A 26,240-nucleotide genomic window follows, 5' to 3' on the forward strand; every position below is an offset into this window, starting at 1 on the left:
GTCCTTTGTGGGCACCAGACATTCAGATGGTGCACGTACATACATGCAGGTAAAACACCCATACCTAAAGTAAAATAAATAAAATCTCTTTAAATAAAGAATAGTTGTAAGCAAAAGACATGAAACAATCAAAGGATATGTGGCAGTTGTGCTTAGATTTTTGTGTATATAGTTTATTATCTCTGAGTTTTACTGTTGGAAGTTCATTCAAACTATTTTACCTTTTTGTAGTAACTTTGGTTAAAATGCATACAAAGTAAATATGAAAATTCAGATGGGGGCTGAAGAGATGGCCCAGTGGTTAAGAGCATCTGGCTGCTCTTCCAGAGGACCCGGGTTCAATTCCCAGCACCCACATGGCAGCTCACGCTTGTCCAGTTCCAGAGGATCTGACACTGTCACTCCAATGCACATAAAATAAAGCTAGATAAAATTTTTAAGAAAAGAAAGAAAAGAAAATTCAGATGGGAAGTATGATAGAACTCATCCTTTGTAGTAAGGGGCCACTTGTTTATTCCTGGCTGCTCAGCCCCAAAATAACCACACAGAAACTGTATTAATTAAATCACTGTTTGGCCCATAAGCTGTAGTTTCTTATTGGCTAACTCTTACATTGTAATTTAACCCATTTCTATGTGTATCACCATGTGGCTGTGGCTTACCAGCAAAGTTCCAGGGTGTCTGTTCCCAACAATGGCTTCGGGGTGTCTCTCAATTCCACCTCCTTTCTCCCAGCATTCAGTTTAGTTTTCCTTGCCTCGCTCTACTCTACCCTATCACAGGCTTAAGACAGTTTCTTAATTAGCCATTGGTATTCACAGCATACAGAGGGGAATCCCATATCAATCCTTTAGTAAATATTGAATGAGCATTTCAGAACAAAATGGCAAAGTTAAATATAAACAACTTTAAAAATGGGTAAATTGCAGAAAAGTGTATGTCACCCCTATACCAACCCCTTTTCATTCCTTTGAACTTTTTTGTTGTTGTTTTTTGAGACATAATTTTTCTGTATAGCTCTAGCTGTCCTGGAACTCACTGTAGCCCAGGATGGTCTTGAACTCACAAAGATCCCCCTGTCTCTTAAGTGCTGGATTAAAGGTGTGTGCCACCACCGCTTGGCTCCTTTTAACTCTTCTAGCTTCTTTCCCCTGAACGTCAGTCTCATCCTTCAGTTCTTAAACGGAAGAGCATAAATAGAATATAGAATCAAAATAGATAAATGAATGAAATAATAAGAAAAATAGGTGGTATCCAATTTACTTGCTTTTGCTTCCTGTGTTCACTGAATCTACTTAATTAGCAAAAGAGATGCTAAAATGTGGGGAAATTCAGAGGTAAAGAGAATAAAATACTCCCGAAGAGCATAACCTTATTTCCTTGTTTCTATTTGCATTTTAAATAAGTTAATGACATACATGATCAGTATCCTGTTTGTTTTCCAATGCCCTGCCCTCCTTGTTCTATAAGCTCCCTAGATTAAGTGATTTGCCCCTGAGTCAGCAGCGCATTTGTTCTCACTGCCATACAGATGGGCTGAGAAAAGGCCTGTCTAAAAGACCTTGTGGGACTGTCCATCAGAGTTCTCTGACTCAGACACAGGAAGAGACATTGATTAGAAATGGCTGGTATATGGCAGCTAAACTCAGTATAGTGCTGAAAGCCTCCAAAGCAATCAGTGACCACAGTACTAGCCTCAGCAGCTACTGGTAAAATAGACTAACTAGAGAGAGACGGCTCCTGCTCACACATTGTTTTTCTTCAGAATCCATTTGAGAGAAGTATCAAATGTTTTTTGTGGTCATTGCAACGGATCTATACTCCTAAAAGAGGAATCTGGAAGCCTTCCTAAATGAGCGTTCACCCCATTCCAAGCCCAGGGTAGCATATGTAAGATTCAGACTGACAATTTAGATGTAAGAGAAAGGACACCAGAATCTCCTGGGAGGTGCTTGTGTGTCAGTTTTGCTTTCTCCTTTAAAATATTGACTGACTTGAGTTCTCCTCCCCTAATTCTTCTATCCTTCCACATCAGTTGAAAACTGCTCATGTGTCCTTCTTACCTAGTAGGAAATGTACTTCAGGAGAGGCAGAAGGTGTCCCTGGTTAGTTTAGATAGCCGTATAGTTCCTCCTGCCTTCATGAGTGACCAGACTCAGCAAGAACAGAAACACCAGACTTCCCTTTGCTAAAGATGAGAAACCCAGGGGCTAGGGATATGGCTTAGCGGTTAAGAGTGCTTGCTACTCTTCCAGAGTTCTGTGCCCAGAACCCATGCCCCTCTTCTGGCCTTGATTTTCACAAGTGCCAAGCTTGCACTGTCTAAACAGCCTTCTTTTAACTTGTTACAGAGTGTTCACAATGAAACCAAAAATGAATTGGAGAAGATGCTGAAGTGTAATGAGGAGCACCCAGCTTATCTTGCAAGCGATGAGATTACCACAGTTCGGAAGAATCTGGAATCTCGAGGAGTTGAAGTAGATCCAAGCTTGGTAAGAAATACGGTACAGGAGTTGGGTACTTGGCTCAGTGGTAGATTGCTCATATAGCTAGCACAAGGCCCTGGGTTCAGCCCTTAGCTCTTGGAGTGGGGGGAGTACCATTGAAAGCCAGCTGAGGTGATGGGTGCAGTACTTGGAATGTGGAAACAGGAGTTCAAGGTCATCCTCAGCTACAAAGTGAGGCTGAGATAGCCCAGATTAAGAGGGACTGTTAATTAATACTTAGAAAATTGGATTTACTTAGATCGTTATAGCAATTCCTACAAAATTGATAAAGGGCATCCAGACCTTGTGTCAGTGCTGTTTTATATTTTTAGAGTACAACTGACTTGTGTAAATATGGCCATTTATATAAGCAGATATTTGTGTGTATTGGGAGAATATAGTTGTATTATTTTTTTTGGTAGCTTTATTTGTTTGTTTGTTTGTTTTAGACAGTGTCTCACTATATAGCCTTGGCTGACCTGGAACTCACAATGTACTCCAAGTTGGCCACAAAATCACAAAGATCTGCCTGCCTCTGCCTCCCAAGTACTGTACTACAATTAAATTGGGGCATGCCACATTCCCAGCAACGTTTATAGTGCTTACAGTCAATGTAGCTCAATTAGATATAAGTAGATTTAGGGGAAACATGCATTTTAATTTTTTATTGAAATAGATAAGACCTTTGAATCCTACCTAATTTCCCTCACTCCTGGTAAGAAAACAAGGATAGTCTACACATTTGGCCATCTTTTTTCTTAGTTTCAGAATACTTATTTGCAGCACTATTTTAAAACAGTTACTGGATCTATGTTTCCTGCTGCCTAGAAGTTAGAATGAAGGGGGCTGAAAATTTTAAAAGTCAGCTTAGGGCCTGGAGAGGTGGCTCAAACAGTTAAAAGCACTTGTTCTCACAGATGACCTAGGTCTGGTTCCCAGCACCCATGGTCCACTAACTAAATCCTTAACTCCAGTTTCAGAGTATCTGGCAGCCTCTTCAGACACTGCCCCCATTTGGTGCACCAACAGACCTAGAAGCAAAACACCCAGTAAAACCCAATTAGAAAAATAAAGCTAGTGAGAAAAGCAGCCTGAAAACCTTCTAGACACTGTGACTACGCTTAAATGCCACCTGCCTTGTTTCTGTACTAGCTTTAAATTTTACCTCCTGTCAGAACAGGAAAAATGGTGAGAACCTAACTGCTTAAGCTGCTGTGCATGTCACATTATCTATAAACTGAACATGAAACTTTTAGTTAGGTATAGATAGCTTGTCTACATGGTCCTAACTTTCATTAATGAAAGGCTAAAAGGCTGTTCAGTCGCCAATCGCGTGGTGAGTTCAAGGCCATCCTGGTCTACAGAGCAAGTCCCAAGACAGCCAGGGCTACACAGAGAAACTCTGTCTCAACAAGGAAGTGGGGGAGGCGTGCAAATTGAGCATCTGATATCCTGATTCAGAAGAGAAAAGTCGAAGTGCTCCAAAACCTGGAACCTTTACCACTCCAGCTTGATATCGCAAGAAAATTCTTCATGGCACTGAATCCAGGCATACTATTATAGTACAGAAAATTACTTTTAGACTATGTGTGTAAGGTATATATATAACATAAGTGAATTTTGTATTTAGACCTTTATCCCACCTCTGAAGTGTATATGTAAATATTACAAAATCACCGCACCCAGCAATCCCAACTGCAGAGAGTTCTATCCCATGATGTTGGTCAGGGTTACTCGAGCTTTGTGTACCTTGATACTTTTAATTTTCTGACACTTAGGTTAATGCAGTAGTGATTTTCTCTTGGAAGTAGAGTGGAACAGGTTGCCACTCTCTGCATGCAAGAACATCTCAGGTTTTTTTTTTTTTTTTTTGTAACACTGTTTAGTACATTCTGTAAGGCTGCCATACCAGCCAGAGAACATGGGCTGTCTGGGATGTGGATTCTCAGGTCGTTCCACTGTATTACTGGTACTGCTCCCTTTAGTGATTGGTACTCAAGTCCCACTTTTCATCTGTCCAATGGGGTTGGCACTTGTGCTGCCTGCTAGCGTTATTGTTATTAGATATGATGAACATTAAACATGCCAAGAAACCATAGTGCCACAGTGGTGGGATACTGTTGTGTGACAATGTAACCATAGAAAGGATTGCTTTCTGACTGGTATTGGTGGCCGTAGTCTGAGACCAGCTTCCAGGTCCTAATGGTGTCCATAGACCAGGCTTTCAAACTCTTGCCTTGGTTTCCCCACTGTACCTATGCAGAGATCATCCCTTACCAGCCTACTCTCCAGTGAGTGTGTGACTGATTGGTAGATGTGGGAGTCTGAAAACTAGTAAGTCTGAAAGCTGACTGAACAGGGACAGAAGTGCATTTAAAAAGGTGGCACAACGAGAGTGTTGCTGTTGCTTCAGTGAACTTCCGAAAGTAAGTTGTGTATGCAACTTCTCAGTGCTCAGCAGCGGCTATCACAACACTTCGCTTTTCCTTTTCTCGTTTCAGATTAAGGATACTTGGCATCAAGTTTACAGAAGACATTTCTTAAAAACGGCCCTAAATCATTGTAACCTTTGTCGAAGAGGTTTTTATTACTACCAGAGGCATTTTATAGATTCTGAGGTGAGGTTTCACAAAGCAAAAGAAGTCATTTTTAGCAACAGTTGTTGAAAGATGCTAAAAAGCAAACTTCAACTTTACTATTAACTTTAAGCCCTTGAGCTTCTGGGAGAAAAGAATGTGTAACTTGTCAAGAATAACGTTTTATCTTTTCAAAGATTCACCAATTTAGGAATAACTTGACTTCCATGTGTATCATCAGGGGTAAAGGAAAGGGGGGCAGTCGTGTGTACCCCAGAGTGACTTGAAGCATGTTTATGTTTTCTATAAGGAGAGGATGTGTGTAGAGCATAGACAACCACATGTGTGGTGGGGACCATGTAGCAAAACTTCTTTATTATGCACTTTTATGTGTCATAATTTTCTCACATCACTGGATTCTTGCTTTTTCTAAAAGAACCAAGTTCTTGTAATGGATATAGCTCTCACACCTTTTAAAGGAACCCCTAGGTGGCAGCAGACTGATGCTTTTCAAGCATTTTCTTACAGACAAAAATGCCCCTTGAAAAGCTCTGTTAACCTGTGTTGTTATTAAATTGAAGCTTCTGAGTGCTTTTCTGGTTTATTTCAGCTCAAAGGAAACATGTATGCATTATTAGATAAGCGCTGGTATGTTTACTAAAGCTTAGGAAATTAGTTCTATGTGTTCAATAAAGGTTTTATTTTTTAATTTGTGTCTGATCTTAATTGTTTACTACTTCAGCTGGAATGCAATGATGTGGTCCTGTTTTGGCGAATACAGCGCATGCTGGCTATCACTGCCAATACGTTAAGGCAGCAGCTTACAAACACTGAAGGTAAGGTAACTCCTAAAAAAACTGACTGATCAGAAAAACCTCAGAATCGTAATCTGCTTTAAAATATTAATTAAAAAATTACACTTAGAAAATGATAGGGATAAGAGATGCTATATGTCTACTTTCATTAGATAAAAATTATGGTAAAGAGAGTGGTGTCCTGAACTTGCTTTGTGTGTTTGGAATCTGTGTGTCTGTTACATGTCGGCTTAAGAACATGTGGTCCTCAGAATATGGGTCAGATTTATTGATGAAGGTACTAGAAAATGAGAAATGTAAATTCAAGTGTAGAGCTAACATGGTGACACGTTATTTTCTTTGCACGTGGAAATCTTTGATTCTGTACATTCATAAAAGCTGTTCTTCTGGGTTTTGTTTTTAACTTTGAACAGTGAGGCGACTGGAGAAAAACGTTAAGGAGGTCCTAGAAGATTTTGCTGAAGACGGTGAGAAGAAGATTAAATTGCTTACTGGCAAACGGGTTCAGCTGGCTGAAGATCTCAGTAAGTAATTCCTCCCATCCCAACTTCCTGGATCCCTTCCGTATACCCTTGTGTCTACGCCCATTTAATCTCAAGCTTAAAGGAAAGTTACAGCTCCTAGGAAGAACTTGTTTTCTTCTGAAGGACTGAAATACAGCATTGACCTAAAATCTTATCACTTCCAAATACTTGAATTTGTGTTTCCTAGGAATAAAGATTCTTCTCTTAGCAACTCCCAAAGTCTGAATGTACCTAGACTCATTCATCTTTTATTCAGTGGTGCTCTACCGTTTGACACAATGGTCCAGACTCATTCTTTCTTTCTTCTTTTAAAAGAATGGTATTTAGAAATCAAGTTCTGAGAACTAGATATGCTTGATGTTAGTAACATATGAATTCCCAGGCCTTCTCAATAGAAAGGGTGTGTGTGTGTGCGTGCGTGCGTGCTTGTGTGTGTGTGTGTGTGTGTGTGTGTGTGTGCTGCTCATACATCCACTCCTAATTGTATTAACCAAAGACTGAAATGGATGCTGGTACTTCCAACTTGTATCCAATTCTATCAAGTTTTTTCTTAGCTTTGCTCCTTCCTGTGCTTGTAACTCCTTCTGACAGTGAGAACCCAGCCTCTAGACTCCTTAGCATAGTTACTTATTTTGATCAGTCCTCTTAATGTATAACCAAACTTTTTGCTGCCCCTTTCATTACAAAAATGGTCTTTTCATCCCGCTTGGACTCTTGGCCATCTTGTACCAGGTCACCACCACAGTTCCTCACTTTGTGTCCATGTGCTTCTTGCCTTGCAGGCTGGGGCATCCTGTTAGAGGCTACTCTCCCTCACGGAGTTCTGTCACCAGCCCATGCTCTGACCTTGTGTCCAGGAACTCCCCATCTCATCTTGAGTCCTCTCCCCTGAAGCCAGAACAGGCTTCGTCTTGCTTGTAGTCCAGCACCCTACATCACGTTACCCCACACAGGTCTGCATCATGGGACCAGGCTGTCAGCACCCCATTACCTCCAGCTGGACTTTTGCACCTGTCATCCCACCCCAACCTTATTTGTTTGGAACACGTTTGGTTTTTAAATGGTGAGTTCCTGGCATGGAGGCTTGCTTGGATTTTTGCGAGCCCGAGGCGACCACAGAGGCACTGCTATTGCTAGTAACTGTTGGTAGTCAGCGCCCCATCAGAATCTGTCTAGTTGTAAGTGTCCCTTTGAGCCAATGAAATTGCTTTTCCTTTCAGAGTGTACTTAGATCCATGTGCTTTTTGGCATGAAAGAAAACACACACTGAATAGGAAGAAGCTTTTCAAGTTTGGGTACAGTCTGTAAACTGAGTTTGTAGTTCTGCAGTCAGTCATGAAAATGTCCAAAAGAAGCAGGCAAGGAGTTCCTGATTCTGTGCCCTGCCTCAGCACTGCTCTCCTTTCCTCGTCTGCCCTGCCTCGTCTTGTTTTCTCTTTTTGGCTATCTGGGCTTCCATTGCTTTCTCTTGCTACTCTTGCTTTATTCTTTTTTATTTTATATTTTAAATATATCTCATTGTACTTATTTCCATTTCTGCCATGTTTGGCTGTTTCATGGCTCTGTGGCAGTGTAGTTAAGTTTGTACTCGGCAGAAGCCCTGTGTGCAGGCCTGGCCTGCTGTTTGTCTGTTGTATTGTACAAAGGAGCCCTCGGAGCCCTTCTTTACTGGTAAAATACAAGCATTTGGAAAACCCTGACTTGTGATTCCATACTGTTTGTACTGTTACAGGCAAAGGCTTGCCGTTGTCATGGTGTGTACAATTCCTGTGTCCCTCAGGACATAACTATTAGACGGTGAATTACTTCGTTGAAATTTTCCAGCTTCTGCATTTTAAAGTGACAGAAAAGTGATGTGCTTTTTCATAACTTAGAATAGAGTAATTCTGTACAGCTCCCATTACTCGCTGGTTGTAATTTGATTATTTAAACAAGGTATGCTAGTAACTCAGGTATGTGCTCTGCCAAGCCAAGTTCCCTGTTCTGGTAGTTTTCCTAAGAAAACAGTCATACAACCCCTTGAAGTGATTTGTGACTTTTGTGCAAACAGAGTTATGGTGTTAATGTTCCCAATAATGTTCTTAAAAGCAGGGGTTTCACCCCTGACTCAGCTTCATCAGTTACACTAAGGGAGATGAACCTCGACTGCCTGTAGTTTGAAGAGTTCTGAAAGTGCCTTTTCCTTACTGTGGCTCTTCAATCCAAGGCCTGAGAATATAGTCGTAGGTGCTTCCAGCCAGGCCACCCTTTAGGTTTTTTAGGTTTGTTAGTCACAGCTGTATTGTAGGGAACAGGGTATCTAGTATTGCAGATGCATTTAGGATATAGTATGGTGTTACAAGGAATGGGGCCCCTTGTTTGGCCCGGCCGCCTGGCTAGCTTATACCCAAAATAACCACACAGAAACTATTAATTAAAACACTGCTTGGCCATTAGCTCTAACTTCATATTGGCTAACTCTTACATATTAGTTTAACCCATCTCCATTAATCTGTGGCTTCCGCCTCAGTTAAGCTTCTGGCGCGAAGGTCACGGACAAGATGGTGCCCCCAGTTCAGGTCTCTCTGCTCATCAAGCTTGGCCGATACTCAGCCCTGGTCCTCGGCATGGCCTACAGTGCCAAGCGCTATAGTTACCTAAAGCCCCAAGCAGAGGAGGAGAGGAGGGTGGCAGCGGAGGAGAAGAAGAGACTAGATGAGCTGAAACGGATTGAAAGAGAACGGGCAGAAGCTCAAGATGACAGCATACTCAAGTGAAGCGCCAGTGAGCTTGCCTTTCTTAAGTCGCTGAGGATGAATAAAAGCTTTGTCGTGCGAAAACAAAAAAAAAAATCTGTGTATCGCCACGTGGCTTATCAGAGATTCTAACCAGCATCCATCTGAGGCAGAGGATTCATGACTTCTCCCTGACTCTGCTCTTCTTCCTCCCAGCATTCAGTTCTATCTTCTCCTAAGTTCTTCCCTATCAACTAGGCCAATTCTTTATTCATTAACCAATGAAAGCAACACACAAACAGAAGGCCCTCCTACCCCAGTATGGGGCAATCAAGAGATTTAAGTAAGTTCACAATTGTAAAGAGTGCTGTCACGTAAAAGTTAGTAAAATGTTGGTGGCATTCATGCCTCACCAGTCATAAATTCACCTGTCTTTCAATTCTTCATCACTTTGGATATTCATCAGCTGATCGTTCATTGGTACGTAGTACATTATTCTCTTAGGATTCGTTATCATCTTCCACCAAAGTAAAGCAATGAAACACAGTTAGGAAGAGCAAAGACATGGGAGAAAGCCCACTTCTTGTGTGAGGAGGTTTGTTAGAGAAGTTAAGACTCTTTGGACACACAGTGGTTTCTGTAGCTGGAGCATGGGAAGGGCAGGACACAGGGCCAGAGAGTGGGAGGGGGCATACGCGGTGGTAAAAAATAGAATGGTTTATCTTACCCCAAAAAAATGTCAACAGAAAATAACTGTAAAATATTGTATTCAAAGAAAATACCTATGCATTTTTAAAGTGAAAGGTAACTGTCATAGAACCTAAGCAGTTACCATCTGAATGTCTCAAAAAGAAAAAACAAACACCACCACCAAGAAACAAAACAAAACCCACCAAAAAAACAAACAAACAAATAATAACTTGGGTTTTAGTGGACTGTAGTTAAGTAAAAGAATTTCACTATGTACTGATGAAACTTATCTGTTGTTACTATTGCCCAGATATTCAGCTTCCAAGGCAGGGAAAACAAGACAACAAATCTCAGACTGCAAGTACTCTTATTTCATATGGTGACAATTACTGACAATCTGATAGATAATTCAGACATCCACCCTCACAGTTGGTACCGCATTTAGATACTGTAACAATCTGTTGAACTTCTTCACAGTGGGCTGTTCACACATAGTGGGAGGTACTGTGAATAAGAATTGAGGCAGGAAGATGAGCTGTGTATCTCACTCAGTGGTCCATGAGGTACTCAGTCTTGACATCTTCACAGAACACATCTATGAGTCTCATTTTCTGTATTTTCATGTGACACTGATCTTCTATTAGCTAGAAACTTTTTTTTTCTTCTGTTTCATCAAAAAACCAAGTAAGCCACCCAGCTCACAGAAAGCTGCAACACTATAAACAGCTTATCCCTCCAGAAAACATCTACTGTCACCAGGCTTCATCACATCTGAATGTTATTGTAAACGAGTTGGAAACAAGAATATTCTCTTAAATAATCACAACCAAACAATGAAGCCTTAGATTGGAAACAAACCAACACTGGTGTAGCACTTCCAAGAAACACCAACCTGACTTTCTGAGAGCCCTGCTGATGCCCTTGGAACAGATTCGGTATTTTAGGTCCTCTAGTTGCTCTCCTTGTGGACTGTGTCTTTTGTCTTGCCTTGTCTTTGATGAATTTGAGCACTGCAGGCCCTCTGTGTAGCCCTGGCTGTCCTGGAACTCACTCTGTAGGTTGGACAAACTCAGAGATCCACTGCCTCTGCTTCCCAGTGCTGGGATTAAGGGTTTGCACTATCACTACCAGGCTCCAAGTTATTCTTTTCATTCCTTGTATCTTCAGAGTCAGCCAAGAATTAAAGGGACATTTGCGGTCATTTAGACAGCTTGCTCTGAGAAAGGATTCTTTCCCCATTTTTGTTGGTTTTTTTTTCTAGCACTCTATCCACATATAGTTGTTTATGTGTGTGAACTGATACTTGCTCACTTGTCTTGAGCCAGAAAACTGCTTTCCATAAGTTCTCACTGGGGTCTGCACTGCAGCCTTTTAAAGTAGCTGTAGCTATTTTTCTCATTTTACAAATTAAGAAATGGAGACTTAGAAATACGTAGTATCTGATCCCAAATTGTTTTAATTTATTAGAAGGAAAAATTCCCAGCTTTGGAAAGTATACACACATACATATATTTGTAGATGGAGCTGCAGGCAAGCCTGCTTTTCGTCCTGCCCAGCTCCTGCACGGCTAGCTTAGCCCCAGAAATAACAACACACAAATTGTATTCTTTTAAACACTGCCTGGCCCATTATATCTTGCCTCTTCTTGGCTAACTCTCACATCTTACTTAACCCATATTTAGTAATCTGTGTAGTACCCCGAGGCAGTAGCTTACCAGGAAGGATTCTAGCCTACGTCCATCTTGGGCCGGAGCTTCATCGCGTCTGACTTGGAGAGGAGAGGCATGGCGTCTGCCTCACTTCCCTTCTTCCCAGCATTCTGTTCTGTCTACTCCACCTACCTAATTTTCTGACCTATCAGGCCAAGCAGTTTCTTTATTGATTAACCAATGAAACAACAGATTGACAAATGACCTTCCCACATCATATATTTACCCTTTTGCATTGGTATGTGTACATAGTGGCGTGTCTTCCATCCCTCCTGCCTTGTAAGAAGTTTGGAACTAAGACTTCCACTCTGTGCAAACATCTGGTTAAAGAAACACCAGCATGCTTATGAAGTCAACAGCTGAACTGAAGGAATGCATCTTCTTTGTATGGCTGGAAACTGTCTCAAGACTGCCAGATCCCACTATCATCAGAGTTGCCAAAACCTAGATATTCCCCCTATGCTGGTCTCAGCCTCACTCTGTATCTAGAATGACTTTGAACTTCATGCTTGACTTGCTCTTTGCTCTCACCTTCTGAGTACTTGATTAAGTATTCCAGGCCCAAAACACCAGGGCTTCTCCCATGCTCATCAAACTCTCCCAAAGGAGCCACAGCCCCAGGCCCCAAGCTAAGAGCTCTTCAGTGAGGCTGTGTTTATGAGCTATGAGATACACCAACCCTTTCAACTTTAACTGGCTGTCATTCTAGCTTTATGGTTTTTGTTGAGCAGGATTGAGAGTGTTAAAATGTTCTCTACCAAATTTCTGTACATTCCTTCACATTAACCAATATAAATATAAAATAAAGAAAAATACATGAAATATAAAAACATTAATGAACTCTGACTGTTATTGTGCAGGCTTACTTATTGTAATATTATAGTTGAATAGCCTTCATGTTAAAAGCAGTAAAATCAAAGTCGCTGTTAATTTAGAATTTTGCAATATCCCTCTCCCTGCCCCCAGTTAATCTGCTCTGCTGACTGCCTCCATCCTACTCGAGGTGGCAACAGCTGGCCTTTGTCCCCGAGCTCAGAGGGATTAGAGAGCAGGAGAGCAGCAGCATGCTCGGCCTCTTGCCTCTGTTGACTGTTCTTTATTGTTTGATGCCTGAGCATCTCCCAGACAGCAAGCAATTGTTACTGGAAACTTAGAATTTGTTTCTCTTGAGCATATACAATGCTTCTCGGACTCCTCTTTGTGTTCGTTCACGTTCCCACTCTCCTCTTATCCGCCATCCTGTGCTTTCTCTTGATAATTAGAAAGGCACAAAGATACAACCTTTGTATCTTAGGCTGCATGACATTCACTTGTGACACTAACACTTAGCCATAGAGACTACAGATACAAGGGGTTTTGTCTCTGAATTACCAGAATTCAGCAACGTGAGTCATGTTTACTATGAGATCTGTTCATTGTGGTTAATATTATTTAATGACAGAAAACAGATATACTTGTTCATTTTTAAATTATGATGACAAAAAAGAAAGCAACAGAAGAATGACCAAAGACTTCATTTGCAAACCTATGGTTAGGACTTTATCAAAACCGCTGAAGTCTATAAGGACACTTTTGGTGACTCAAACACCATCCTAATTTATAGGCTAGTCATAAGGATTTCTTCATGCCCTCTTAAAATCTGAATTAAAAAGAAGGTAGGCTATAACTAATAGAACCTTAGTTACCTGGAATGTTTTTATGCTATTGTATCTAGAAAGGAAAATTATCAGGTGAGTCTGGGATTTAGTTTCTGTTGATTGCTTTGTATTTTTAATCTTCCCCAGTGTTTGCTGCTATCATAGATGAGGTCCTAAAAGATGTGGGACTAAACACCGCCCCACAAGGGTCACTTTATTCTGAACATGGAACCTAAATGGCATAAAAGCAAAGTTCTCTGGTCAGTCACCACCATCACTTACTTCCCCGCCCTGTTTATTCTGGAGAGTTCTTCTGTTCACAGCAAGGCAATTTTCTCTCCATTAGTCGGGGTAGTGTGTGGCTGTCACAAATCTGTTAAGTCGTTTGAACTCCAAATGCGGTAGCATGTCACTTTCGTCTATGTAGACTTAACAAAGGAAGTCAGTTTTAACAAGTTTTAAAGAAAAGGATAGCACTGAGATTAGGTACCTAGGTCCAGAGAAGAAAAGTGGAGACTTGAGAGGTGGCCCTTTATTACTCTTGCAAAGGCCCAGGTTCAGATCCCAGGACTCACAGCAAGCAGCGCACAACTGCCTGTAACTCCACCTCATTCTGGCCTCTGTAGACACCAGACACACAAGTGACATACACACAGATATGCAGGCACTCACACATACACATAAAACAAAAAGAAATAAATCTTTTGAAAAGAAAAGAGTGAGGTGCAGTCAGAACACAGGAGAAGAAAGCATGAGAACAGGACTGAGACCTCTTGGCCTCATCTCTCTCGGTCCTCTTGCTTTTTCATCGGCCCCAGGACCATTTTGTCTTTCCTTCTAGGTCATTATCATTTGACCTAAGCCAGTATTTTTCCTCTTGCCTGCTTACTTGCTTTCCCTCGGTGTTGAAAGCATACTCAGCTACTGCCATGGTTGTGTAATTGAGCAGAAAGAAACTGCCTTTCCACTACCCGATGTAAATCGGCCGAAATAACCATTTAAAGAAAATACTCTGGTGTCTGTTATGATTGACTCACCCTAGCAGAAGGATCTGGTTCATTTCTGACTACTGTAGCTTGTGTAATATATCATACATGGTCAGTGAATGCTTGATCACTATCTTAATACTGAGTTTTATTAGCCCTTCTCTGTACTTCAAAGTGGGGAGGGGGGACTGGAGGTACCAGAGACCTTTCTTCTCTGTCTCGCCAGAAGCTCCGGTTTCATCCCTTGTGAGCAGCTCACATTTGCTGTACTGGCTCTGGTAACCACACCTCCCTTACTGGCTTTCACTGTATGGAAACCACTGATTTATGGGCCCCCAGTGATTTCCTTCGCATGCACCAAAAAAAAAAAAAGTAAAATAATTTCTAATATTAAGAATTTAAGCTTATTGGAACACATTTCCCTTGGATTCAAGTATTTTGAAATGATCATTTCTAGATATATGTATGTTTGTAAAAAGGAAAGAGTAAACATTTCTGTTCTGTATTACTAGTAACTCTTTAAGCCACCTTTCCTGAGTAAAAGTTTCTACTTTTGCAAATTCTGCCACTGTGAAGGTATTTTTCACACTAAAGTGAGATGGAGCAACTGAGGGAAAGTTAAGGATTATTTTTACCTGGAGTCTGCGTGCGCGAGGCAGGCTCTGCTTTGTGTTATAGCCGAAAAAGAATGGAGCTGATACAAAGACCAAAGCAGCCCTTAGGGAAAGACCTCTGTTTGAGGAGCACTATTTCCACACAGAATTCCCTGGGACGAGGCCTCAGTGCTGTGTTCTCCTGTGGTTGATGAGGAATACAGGCTCAGACTGAGCCTTTGGGTGAAAGTACATTTTTCATGGCTCAAATCTGTTTTAAAGTCATAATTGAGGAATAAATTGGTATAAAATTAAAAAATACTTACTTTATATTATACAGGCTACTATATTCAATACTTTGTTAACAAATATCTTCTTTTTATTTTTTTATTGATTTTTATTGAGCTCTACATTTTTCTCTGTTCCCCTCCCTTCCTATCCCCTCCCGTTCAACCCTCTCCCAAGGTCCCCATGCTCCCAATTTACTCAGGAGATCTTGTCTTTTTCTACTTCCCGCAAATATCTTCCTTTTTTTGTTGTTCCATTTTTTATTTTCACCTTTTTACATGTTATTGGTCCTCAGACTTTTTCTGCTAGTTACTAAATTTCTTTCTCCATACCACTGAATCAAATATTAAATCAGACTCTTGCCCTCCAAATGACATAGTTGAAAATAATTGTATTCCATTTACACAATGTATAAGAACAGGAACACTTTAATTAAGCCAAGCGAGCAGGCCTCGAATTCTGACAAAGTAATCCACCCCAAGAGCATAGTTATAAAAACAATATAATTCAAGTTCAGAGCTATATTCTTAGAACTATGTGGTGATATTTTTTAAACACTCTGTTTTAGACATCACAGGACACAATATATTTTAAACTGTCAATTTCTAAACATGCAATAGAAAAATGACTGCAATAGAAAAATAAAAGACAGTGGCAGAACCTGCAATCCCTGGTCCATTAGCCCTTCAGAAGACAGAGGTGATAGGGTGACTGCTGACTTCCCTCTTATAATGACGTCCTAGAAGGGAGGGAAAGCAAGGTGTTTTCGTGTGTAGGTATCTTCATTGTTTTCTAAGGTGAAGTGATAATTTTATTTTTTTTAATTTATTTATTTATTAAGGATTTCTGCCTCCTCCCCGCCACCGCCTCCCATTTCCCTCCCCCTCCCCCGAACAAGTCCCTCTTCCTCATCAGCTTGAAGAGCAATCAGGGTTCCCTGACCTGTGGGAAGTCCAAGGACCACCCACCTCCATCTAGGTCTAGTAAGGTGAGCATCCAAACTGCCTAGGCTCCCCCAAAGCCAGTACGTGCAGTAGGATCAAAAACCCATTGCCATTGTTCTTGAGTTCTCAGTAGTCCTCATTGTCCGCTATGTTCAGCAAGTCCGGTTATTAACCTTCATCAGGCAATGAAAGGAGACAGACAGAGACCCACATTGGAGCACCGGACAGAAATCTCAAGGTCCAAATCAGGAGCAGAAGGAGAGGGAGCACGAGCAAGGAACTCAGGACCGCGAGGGGTGCACCCACACACTAAGACAATGGGGATGTTCTATCGGGAACTCACCAAGGCCAGCTGGCCTGGGTCTGAAAAAGCATGGGATGAAGTGATAATTTTAAATTTTCAGTTTTTACCTCTCTGTGAACATGGTTGGATTTGTTTTTAAGAACATCAAGACTTCTACTAGATTCTGTCTTGTAACTGTTGTGAGAGCTTGTAGCGCGTCACAGAGATTGTACACGCTTTTATAACATGGTTCTTTCTAGGTGGCTCGTGAGTCTTCCACACAGTTTATGTCACTCCTCAGGTGATAACTTCTAAATCTTTGTGTGAGTGTGGATGTATATTATATTTAATTGGGATGGTATTATAAAAAAGTTTTCTAGGCTTCTTCTGATAAGGGGAAACACTTGAAGAACATGCTTATAAGTTAATCTATTTATCACATGCATTTTATCTGACCACCATTACTATGCAAGTAAAATACCATGTGGGATTATGATAGCCATAGCTTTTATGAGAAGAGATTATTTCTAGAAACATGCTCCAAGAGTAAGCTGACACTTGTCATCAACTCTGAATACAAAATAGAATATATGAAATTATAAAAGCCTTAGAAATTGTCACCAAGTTAGGAAATCAAGTGCAATTTTAAATTATTATAAATCACAAATTGTAATTTATAACTCATTATAAATGAGATTATTATTCTAAATGAGAATAAAAACTGTTTCATTCAGTAGTCTGTGGATTGGATTTGTGTTGGGGATTTATGTGTATTGGTTTTGTCTTGAGACAGTCTCTGTGTAGCTTTGGCTGGCCTGTAACTCACTATGTAGACCAGGCTGGCCTGGAACTCGGAAGTCTGCCTGCCTCTGTCCTCCACCCCCAAGTGATGGGATTAAAGGTGTGCATAACCATATCAACATTCTTTATCACTTTAGAGCAGTGGCTTCTAACCTTCCTTATGCTCGGACCCTTAAATATGATTCCTCATTTTGTGGTGACCCCCAAACATAAAATTATTTTCATTGCTACTTTATAACTCTAATTTTGCTACTATTATGAGTCATAATGTAAATATTTTTGGAGGTGGAGGTTTTCCAAAGGGGTCATGACCTATAAGTTGAGAACCATTACTTTAAAGTAAGTTCATTTATTACTATTATGGAAGCCAGAGTACATATTTAAAACTAGAAATTTTAGTTCCCCCACTCCTAATAATACTTACCATTTCCTTAATGAGCAATAGATAATGAAATAATAAGTTTGAAATTGGGGCTTAAACTTTTTCAGAACTTCTTTTGAAGTTTCATTCTATCTTATTTTATGTATGTAAATGTTTTGACTGCATGTATGTAAGTGTAGTCTCTGCATGCCTCATGCCTGAGGAGCACACAAGAGGGCCCTGGATCCTCTGGAAGGGCAGTCAGTGCTCCTAACCTCTAAGCCACTTCTCCAGCCCTGCCCTTTTAAATTTTAAAACTAGTAGTGGGATGTAAGTCTAATCACAGTATAATCTGCTGGTTTATGAAAGTATATTTAAAATTTTAAGCAAAGCAAGAACAGATACTGTGAAAAAAAAAACCTTGATGGATTACAGACCCACGACAGACTCCCTACACCAGTGTATGGGAAATACACTTCCTTTTTTTTACTTTTAGTTTTTTGAGACAGGCTTTTACTATGTGGCCTTGGCTGGCCTGGAATTTATAGAGATCCACCTGTCTCTGCCTTTGAGTGCTGGGATTAAAGGCATGCGCCAACATGCTCACTGTGAAGCACACCTCTTAGGGTAGGTGGAGATATCAGTTAAGGTCAATGGAATTTTGATATTTTACTGTTATATATTTCTGAACTTTTCCTCCCAATGAGTACAGTACAAAATTCCCTAGAGATTTCATCATTTGCATTATCCTGTCATGGGAGTAATGAAACCTATCCATGATATGCTCGGTCTTAGAAGTAAATTGATGTTTTTCCAAATAATATCTCCATGTAGCATTCCTAGGAGACACTGCCTAGGCCTACATGATGATGGCTCACCTCCATTGTTGGAAGTCAGTGTGCCTTTCCTCTCCTACCTTGAATAAGTCTATGGGAACACATTGAAGTATTGCTTGAACTATTGAAATTTTCAGGTTGTGATAGTTCATTTTAGGGAGATTTTTCTTTCACATGTTAGTTTACATGTACAGAGTAGTCGACTTTAATGCCTATAATCTCTTTGATCTCTTCCAGTGTTAGTACTTTGAATTTAGTAGAAGAAATTCTTCCTCCCATTCTGGTACAGGAATTCAAGGTTGTTTTGTTTTGTTTTTAATCTTTTATCTCTTTTTTGCACATCTTCTTACTCCGAGCTGTGTACACAGCTCTTATACAGATCTAACAAGTATACTGCAAGGATTTAGGTTTTAATTTTTAAAGTCTTCTTTTATTATCAAAAAAGCTAGTACATATACATTATGAAAAACTGCTTCAACCAGAGACTATTACCCTTAACATTGTAGCTCAATAGACTATTGAAGTGGCCTCGGGGCAGTTTCTAGAGCCATTCTCTTGAGGGCTGTGGGCTGGCCTCTTCTACTTTTATTCTTTGAGCTCACTGTGAGTGCACTTGTACCCAGCTTCTGATCTGGCAGGTGGGCTACAGTTCCTGTCCTTTTCCTTGTACAAACTTGGTTTTAAATACTCAGTCAGATAACAAGCAGCATCAATACAACTCAAACCTCTGGAGAAGTTGTTTTATAGCCTTTCTGACCCAGAGGCCGGGACCCAGCATACCATGGTCACTTCTTGAGAGTCGATCCACCTGTTCAGGTCCCTGGCTCTCCTGCGTGTGCTTGTGCCTTCATCATGTCTTCCTACTCCAAGATGCCCAGACAGTTTTCATCTTAAAATTACTGCATCGGCCTTTCCATATAGACTAATCACCCTTTTACCTTGATTCTCTTATGTTCGGAGGGTGGGGGGGAATGTCTGCCTGCTGCCCTGCTTCTCACGATCTACTTGTTTCTTCCTAATATTTTATCCTCATCTCTACTGGAAATTTTCCCATGGACTACTAAACATCAAGAGAAAGTAGTGAAAGAGAAGTGAGATATATTCTATTCAGAAATAGAGAATATTTCCATGTAACTGCATCATTTCTTATTTTGAATTACATGTCCTGTTTCAAACTTATCTGTCCCTTATGCTTATTTAGTTAATAAACCATCTTTTAAAATTGCAGAACTTGAGAGGTGGTCCTCCCGTTGCTCATAGTTAGAAATGGATGCTCGTGGAATTAATAACTTAGCCATTTACATGAGTGTTTATGGCAAAGCTGAGGCTGGCTCTGTTAGCAGTGGTGCCTTTTTAGAATTGCTTGGTGGTCCTGTTCATCTTGAGTCTTTGGTTTCTGTTTGTGAGTGACTGTAGAAACAACAGTCCCTGTAATTTGGCTTCTTAGTTTGTATTGTTAATAAGTGTTTTAGAACCTGTTTTCTTAGTGAAACAAAGCATCAAAAATCTAGAGTTTGTGCCAGACAGTGGTGGTGGCGCACACCTTTAATCCCAGCACTTAGGAGACAGAGGTAGACAGATCTCTATGAATTTGAAGCCAGCATGGTCTACAGAGTTCTGTGACAACAAGGGCTATACAGAGAAACCCTGTCTCAAAAAACAAAGACAAAACCAAACAAAAAAAGAAACTAAGAGTCTGTACATGCATATATGCTCAGCACACACACACACACACACACACACCTGTTATTTTTTTAATTAAAATATAAATTGTTTCTTTAAAAAAGAATCTAGGATTTGGGGCTAAAGAGATGGCTTAGGAGTTAAGTGTATATAACGTTCTCAGGGGGGACCCGAGCTTTATTCCAGCACCATATCAGGCAGCTGAACAAAAGAAAGTGTAATTAAGGTTTTGAGGATGATTTCTAATTTACTTACTGTGTGACGTCAGTTCAGCGACTGCCCTGTCTCTGGCCCTTGCTGCACCAGCGCGGGTCGGGCCCTTCTAACCCAAAGGCTGTAAGGTCTGAACTTGAGTGCTCCCATGATGCTCTCTGGCTCTCGGATGCTGGCACATTGTAGATTTGAGGCTTTTAGATTTAGGGAATTCAACTAGAAATGCAGAAGTCTATAAAATTTCTGGTCCCAAGCATTTGTAATTGGGAAGAGTCGGCTTGTATTAGTACCTAGACCCCCTTGCAGACCTGGTGCTTCCCACAGGCTAGGCAGTACTTTGCCTAATGGACATCTGATTTAAGAGCTAGAAGCCGCATTACATTTTTTATTTATTCTCAGCCTAAGCTTGCCTAAAGCTTTCAATTCATAAATCAGAATTATACTCTATGAGCTTATATTTGTTCTTCCTCTTTTAAAATTACGGTAATGAGCTGTCTGAGACTCACTCCCGGGCTTCGTTTGTCTGCTACAGCTCCTTTCTCAGGCTTCAGTCCTGAAGGTCTTTTGACAAACCAATATTTATAACAGTTTGACAGCAGGACGAGGACAGCTTGAAGAAAGACCCTCTCCAGGACCCGGTCATGCAGTTCCAATCTTGGCCTCCTTTCTTCTGCTGGGAACGTGCATACAGCAGCACCTCCCGTGCGTTTTCTTGTCCCAGGGACTGTCCATTCACTTCCCATCTGTTTGCAGTCTTAAAGGAACAGAAGGGGCCCTCTTCTTATAAATCTGTCTTTGCAAGTGATAAATGATTCCCTACCTCTTTAAGGGCTGCCTGGGTGGTTTTTCTTTTTTTTTTTTTTTTAAATGTTTCAGCTTTCCTCTCAACAAAATTCAAAGTAAAATGTACTTTTAAAAAATAGGAGAAAAGTAGAAAAGACAAACTAAAAGATTTTTAAAGTCATATTTAATTGGTTGGAACGGAATAATTTACTGACCTTATCCATTGTCTCAAATAATTGTCTATGTTAGTATTTCTTTGAAATATAATATTTAGATTTTCTATACTGGCAATACACAGGCAAATGAAATTATTTGGTTTTGACAAAGTATATTTTAGCTTATTAGAGAAAAAACAGTGTATCACTAATGAATTAGAATATCAAATAATTTTAAATTTTTGTTATCGTAATGTGAACTGATATAATTTGAAATATTTTGTGTGCCGTACACAAAATAAAATGACCACACTAGACAGCTGTAACCTCATGGTAGACTCTGTGGCCTTTACTGGAAAACGATGGTCATGAATGCCATAAAAGCTTATTATCTGTTATTTCTGATCCTGAAAGTAAATGCTATAGACACTTCTAATGTCGGCTTTTCTAAGAATTGAGCGTAGCAAAAGCATGGTGGGCATACATGTAGTCCCACTACTCAAGAAGCAGAGACAGGAGGATTGCCATGTGTTCAAGGCCAACTGGGCTACATAGTGAAGCCTTTTCTCAAAGTTTTAAAATAAAGAAAAAGAAAAGAATTCAATATAAATCATTTTTCCTTCCATAAAAAAGCATTCCCTAAAGGTTAAATGTGACAAATACCATCATTTCCACCATACCCTACAAGATGCTTTAAAGTTACGGTTTTAAAAGCATCGCTGATATAAAAAAGACTGAGTCAGCAGGCTGTGCATGTCTTCTACACAAGTGTGACTTGATTCAGGCTGGTCATACTTCAAGTACATGCTCCAGAAGTCTCTGTGTGCTGCTAGACATCAAGTGGCCAGTACTCATGGAAAGGAAGGATGAACAACTGGCTCTTATAGCCACTAGACCACCACATAGTAGTTTGGATTAGGAGTAGGATAGATGCATCTGCTAACACACCTGATAGAAATGTCTCTTAGTGGTCCTCTCAGAGTGGACACTTGGTTTCTAGGGATGTGTTGTTGTTATTGTTGCTGTTGCTGTTGTTGTAAGTCTCCGGTAGCCCAGGTTAACCTTGAATTTGCTCTGTAGCCCAAGATCAAATGTGGCTTGCACTTCTGGTCCTCCCCACCCTCCGTCTCCCCCTCCCACCTGGTTTATGCAGTGTTGGAAACTAAAGCCAGGGCAGCATATGGGTCAGGCAGCACTCCAGCAGCTGAGCTGTGTTCCCAGCCCCGAGTCTTCAGTAATGTCCTCAGTGTGAGCCAGTAGTACACACACTCCTGGGAGAACCCACAAGATTGTCCAAATACACAGTTATTTAATTTGACTTGTCTAAAGATAAAATGTATCTCCAGAAGTAGATGAATTTTACATCCCACATAAAACTGCTTTTATTGAGCAGCTCAACCTTTTAGTGAATATGATATAACCAAAAGTTATATCATAACTTAGTCAGCACCTTGAATGACAGTGTTCTTTGTTGTTAAATAAGACAGACCCACAGTCATTCAGCTGTGCTGAAATTAGTGGTACCATCCAACTAGGAAGATTCCAGAACCTAACAGCTATAAAGACCTAAATGTAAGGCTGCTCTGTGTTCATGCCAAAGTCCTTTGGAGAATAGACTTCAAAATATCTAGAAAGTATATGAAGGTTCTATATTATATTCACCAAAGGAGCCTGATAGGAGTGCTTACCTTGCCTTAAAGTATTTTTTTTATTTTTTAAGTGCCAGGTGGTGGTGGCACACGCTTTAATCCTAACACTCTGGGGCACTCTGGGAGACCGGCAGGAGGATAAATTCGAGGCCAGCCGGTCTACAGAACAAGTTCCAGTACAGTCAGGACTACACAGAGAAACCCTATGGAAGGGAATGGGCTTTAAGAAAGCTGGATTCGGGGCTGGAGAGATGGCTCAAAGGTTAAGAGCATTGTCTGCTCTTCCAAAGGTCCTGAGTTCAATTCCCAGCAACCACATGGTGGCTCACAACCATCTGTAATGGGGTCTGGTGCCCTCTTCTGGCCTGCAGACATACACACAGACAGAATATTGTATACATAATAAATAAATAAATATTAAAATACATATATTTTAAAAAAAAAAAAAAAAGAAAGAAAGCTGGATTCGGAGCCAGGCATGTTCGTGTATGCCTTTAATCCCAGCATTCAGGAGGCAGAAGCAGGTCCATCTCTGAGTTGGAGACCAGCCTTGTCTACACAGTGAGGTCCAGGACAGACAGCGATGAGACCCTTGCTGGGAAAAAGGAAAAGAAAAGAAAGCAAGCTGTGCTTCTCCATGACTCACTTTGAGCTGTGCATGTTTTAGCAAGCATGGGGTTACACTGTTCCTCTCAAGCTTTAAGGCAGCTTTGGGGACATGAAATAGCACATTTTAAATAGTACCCTTTAATGTTTAAATGGTTTCACTTGAGGCAAAACAGTAAATGAATAATTATCGTGGGTATCAATTTTGATTATAGTTTTGATCATTTTGGTTCTGATTTCCTATTTCCCATTCGTAATTTTGTTTCCTTGTTTCTCTATATCCTAGATATAGTCCCTGAGTTTTAAAGGGCATTTATATAGTACAATTGTGTGATAAACAGCAAATGTTTTCAGGAGTGTGTGAGCTCCTAAGGAAGAGGGGTGCCAGTCATTCCAACCCTGCAGTGAACAGCCCTTTACTGAAGAACTTCACCCACACATCCAAAGTGTGTGCGCACCATGTTACAGGGTAGCTGTTAGGTGGTTTGAATCTTTGGGTGTATGGTTTTTTAAAGCGATTGTGTTAGTTCTTCAGCTGATTTCTTCATGCTTTCTTTAAAGACATCAAACACTGTCTAAGGTTTATTTTAGCACATGAGGTAGTGTTTTGTTGGTAGCTCTTTGTTCATGTTCTAAACTAATACTAACCACTGAAGTGACCCTCTCCCAGGTTGGGCCTTTTGGCAGTCGCAGTGTACTCAAAACCTAATTACAGATTAGTCTGTATTTGGGACTTTTAGAGCAAGTATCAGAAGACTCAAAGCGCTGAGAGGAACGGTGCCATTTCATGTGGGGATAAAGAGACCTAAAATGTGAATGGGTGTCAAGTCATCTGAAGAGAAGAAAAAAGAGAAGGAACGTCATTCACTGAGGCTGGTGGTTTATGAGTTGAGGATTATGGGAATATTCATGACTCAATCAAGATGCACAATGAATCGATGTTTGAGATGGCTCATCTTTTAAGCAAACATTGGGAAAATGGGAACGAGCCTCCGTATTCACTACGTGTAGAATACTATTCTGTGTAACAGAATAGTTTAAGCCCTTCCTGAGTTGATTTATCAAAGAGACCACAGATTTTATAAGAATTCTCTATGTGAATATTTAACCCAAATTTTTGAGAGAAACAGGAGTTTGCTTTACAACTAACCGTGCTGATTTGTGCTCGTTTCTGATTTTTACGAAATGTATTCTGTTTTACATAAAAGGTAATACTCCAGTGCCATTTGCTCTGTTACTCTTTTGCTTTGGCATGAAGCAGCAGGCCTCCTGTGGGTTTCTAAATCAGAGGAGGGCGACCAGGGCTCATCCTTAGCAGGGATGGCTGCAGGACTGAAAGAGACAAACAAAATGTCAAATTTGCAATCGCTTCAAAAGAGTAGACATTCCTCAATGGAAAGTAAAAGAATAAGCAAGGAATGCATTTTGTTTGGTTGGTTGGATTGGGTTTTGTTTGTTTCATTTTGCCTTGGTTTGGTTTGGTTTTAGGGTTTTGGTTTTTTGAGACAGGGTTTCTGTGTATAACTCTGGCTTTCCTGGAGCTAGCTCTGTAGACCAGACTCTCCTCTATTTCAGGGATGCACCTGCCTTTGCTGGGATTAAACACTAAGGAATGTTTCTTAAAGGTGGAAAGCAGCTGAACAGGGAAGAACAGGACCACAGAGCAGCTCCCAGTCAAACTTGGCTGCTCATATACCCACACAGCACAGGCACACTTACACAGAATTACAGGTAAACCTTTTCTAAAAGGGGGAAGGTTAGAATTCTTCATGTCCCAGAAGACTCCATCTAGTTCCTTACAGGTGAAAAAGACAGCTGAATTTCTTCTGTGAAAGTGATGCTTATTGACAACTTATTTTTCCCTTGTATCGCCCATTCTCCCTTCTCCTCATACCGCCCATCCTCCTTACCTCTAGTACTTATTTAGATGCTCTTTGTGGCATCCTTAAGGTTTTGTGGCAAGGTAGTACCATCAGTTGTAAAATTTTTCATAAAAGTGTAAGTTTTTAAGAAGTTTAGAATTTTCTTATTTTTGTGTTAAACAGTCCTTTAACTTTTATTTAGAAAAAAAATATTGCTTACCTCTTCATTGTCTAAAAATTGGATTTCCCTTTAGACCTTCCAGATTAGACACTGCCTCAGCGGGGCTTTGTCTCTTCACATAGATAGCTCCTGCTCCGGACTGTACCCCTGTGGGGGACACCACTGTGCCGCCATACACCTACAGTCTGCCCCTGGAGGATGGCGGCCAGTGAGAGGGCAAAGGTTGGCAAACTGACCTTGTGGCTGCCCAGCTGCATGCAGCTCATGTGTGGAATAAAACTGGATTATTCTTTCTGCATATGGCCTGATCTTCCCAGATAGCCTGCCCACCAGGGAGTGGTTGGGGGCTGCAGGGCTGGAGACGCCTCTGGGACTTCACTTGTGCTGTGCTTTCCAGACTTGCCAGGGGCTTCACTGCGGTTGTTCTTGTTTGTGTTGGTTTTTATGAAAAATTATGGTCATCTCTAGAACTGCTGTGAGATCATTTGAAAGGCTTTCTCTTCTCTCTTAAAGAACAATTTAAAGAACTGAAATGTATATGAAACTCGGAAAAAATACTCATTTTTTTAAAAATCACCTGTTTTTAAACAACTAAATGGATTTGTTTTAAAACTAAGACTGGCTTCATTTGGAGAAGCAAATGTGTTTGCTAGTTTGACTGCTGCTTAAGAAATGGAAGCTAGCCTGCCAGAAAAGTGTAGGTTGAAGTTCTAAGGACCTGCACAAAGGCTCAGGGAGCGTTGTTGTTTGCTTCTCTGTTTCAGTGCTAAAACACTGAACAAAAGCAAACTGGAAGAAAAGTTTGGTTTGCTTCCTCGAGACAGAGGCTTAGGTAGAAAGTGGCTCACTGGTGTACTGCTGTCTG

General features: G+C 40.6%; 2 protein-coding genes across 6 annotated transcripts in view; both read left to right on the plus strand.

Annotated features, from left to right (window-relative positions):
• The window catches only part of Opa1 (OPA1 mitochondrial dynamin like GTPase), an 82,746-nt gene that overhangs the window by 50,237 nt on the left and 6,269 nt on the right, over positions 1 to 26,240 (plus strand). For all 5 annotated transcript variants that reach the window (XM_041647173.1, XM_041647175.1, XM_041647174.1 and 2 more), the window contains 4 exons: positions 2,352 to 2,492; positions 4,988 to 5,104; positions 5,805 to 5,898; positions 6,291 to 6,401. In XM_041647173.1, the coding sequence (XP_041503107.1) occupies positions 2,352 to 2,492; positions 4,988 to 5,104; positions 5,805 to 5,898; positions 6,291 to 6,401 (463 nt within the window). The remainder of the gene's footprint in view (positions 1 to 2,351; positions 2,493 to 4,987; positions 5,105 to 5,804; positions 5,899 to 6,290; positions 6,402 to 26,240) is intronic.
• On the plus strand, positions 8,942 to 9,305 carry LOC121445174 (ATP synthase subunit e, mitochondrial-like). Its single transcript, XM_041647178.1, has one exon. It carries the CDS (start codon positions 8,942 to 8,944, stop codon positions 9,155 to 9,157), a length of 216 nt encoding a protein of 71 aa, XP_041503112.1. The 3' UTR covers positions 9,158 to 9,305.

This window comes from Microtus oregoni, unplaced genomic scaffold (genome assembly GCF_018167655.1).
Source record: "Microtus oregoni isolate MIOR12 unplaced genomic scaffold, Mior012 000162F_ref0000463, whole genome shotgun sequence".
In the NCBI taxonomy this organism is placed as follows: Eukaryota; Metazoa; Chordata; class Mammalia; order Rodentia; family Cricetidae; genus Microtus; species Microtus oregoni.

Bases quoted from the DNA above. Each gene is read 5' to 3' on its own strand.
- LOC121445174 (XM_041647178.1), top strand. From the start codon at position 8,942: ATGGTGCCCCCAGTTCAGGTCTCTCTGCTCATCAAGCTTGGCCGATAC.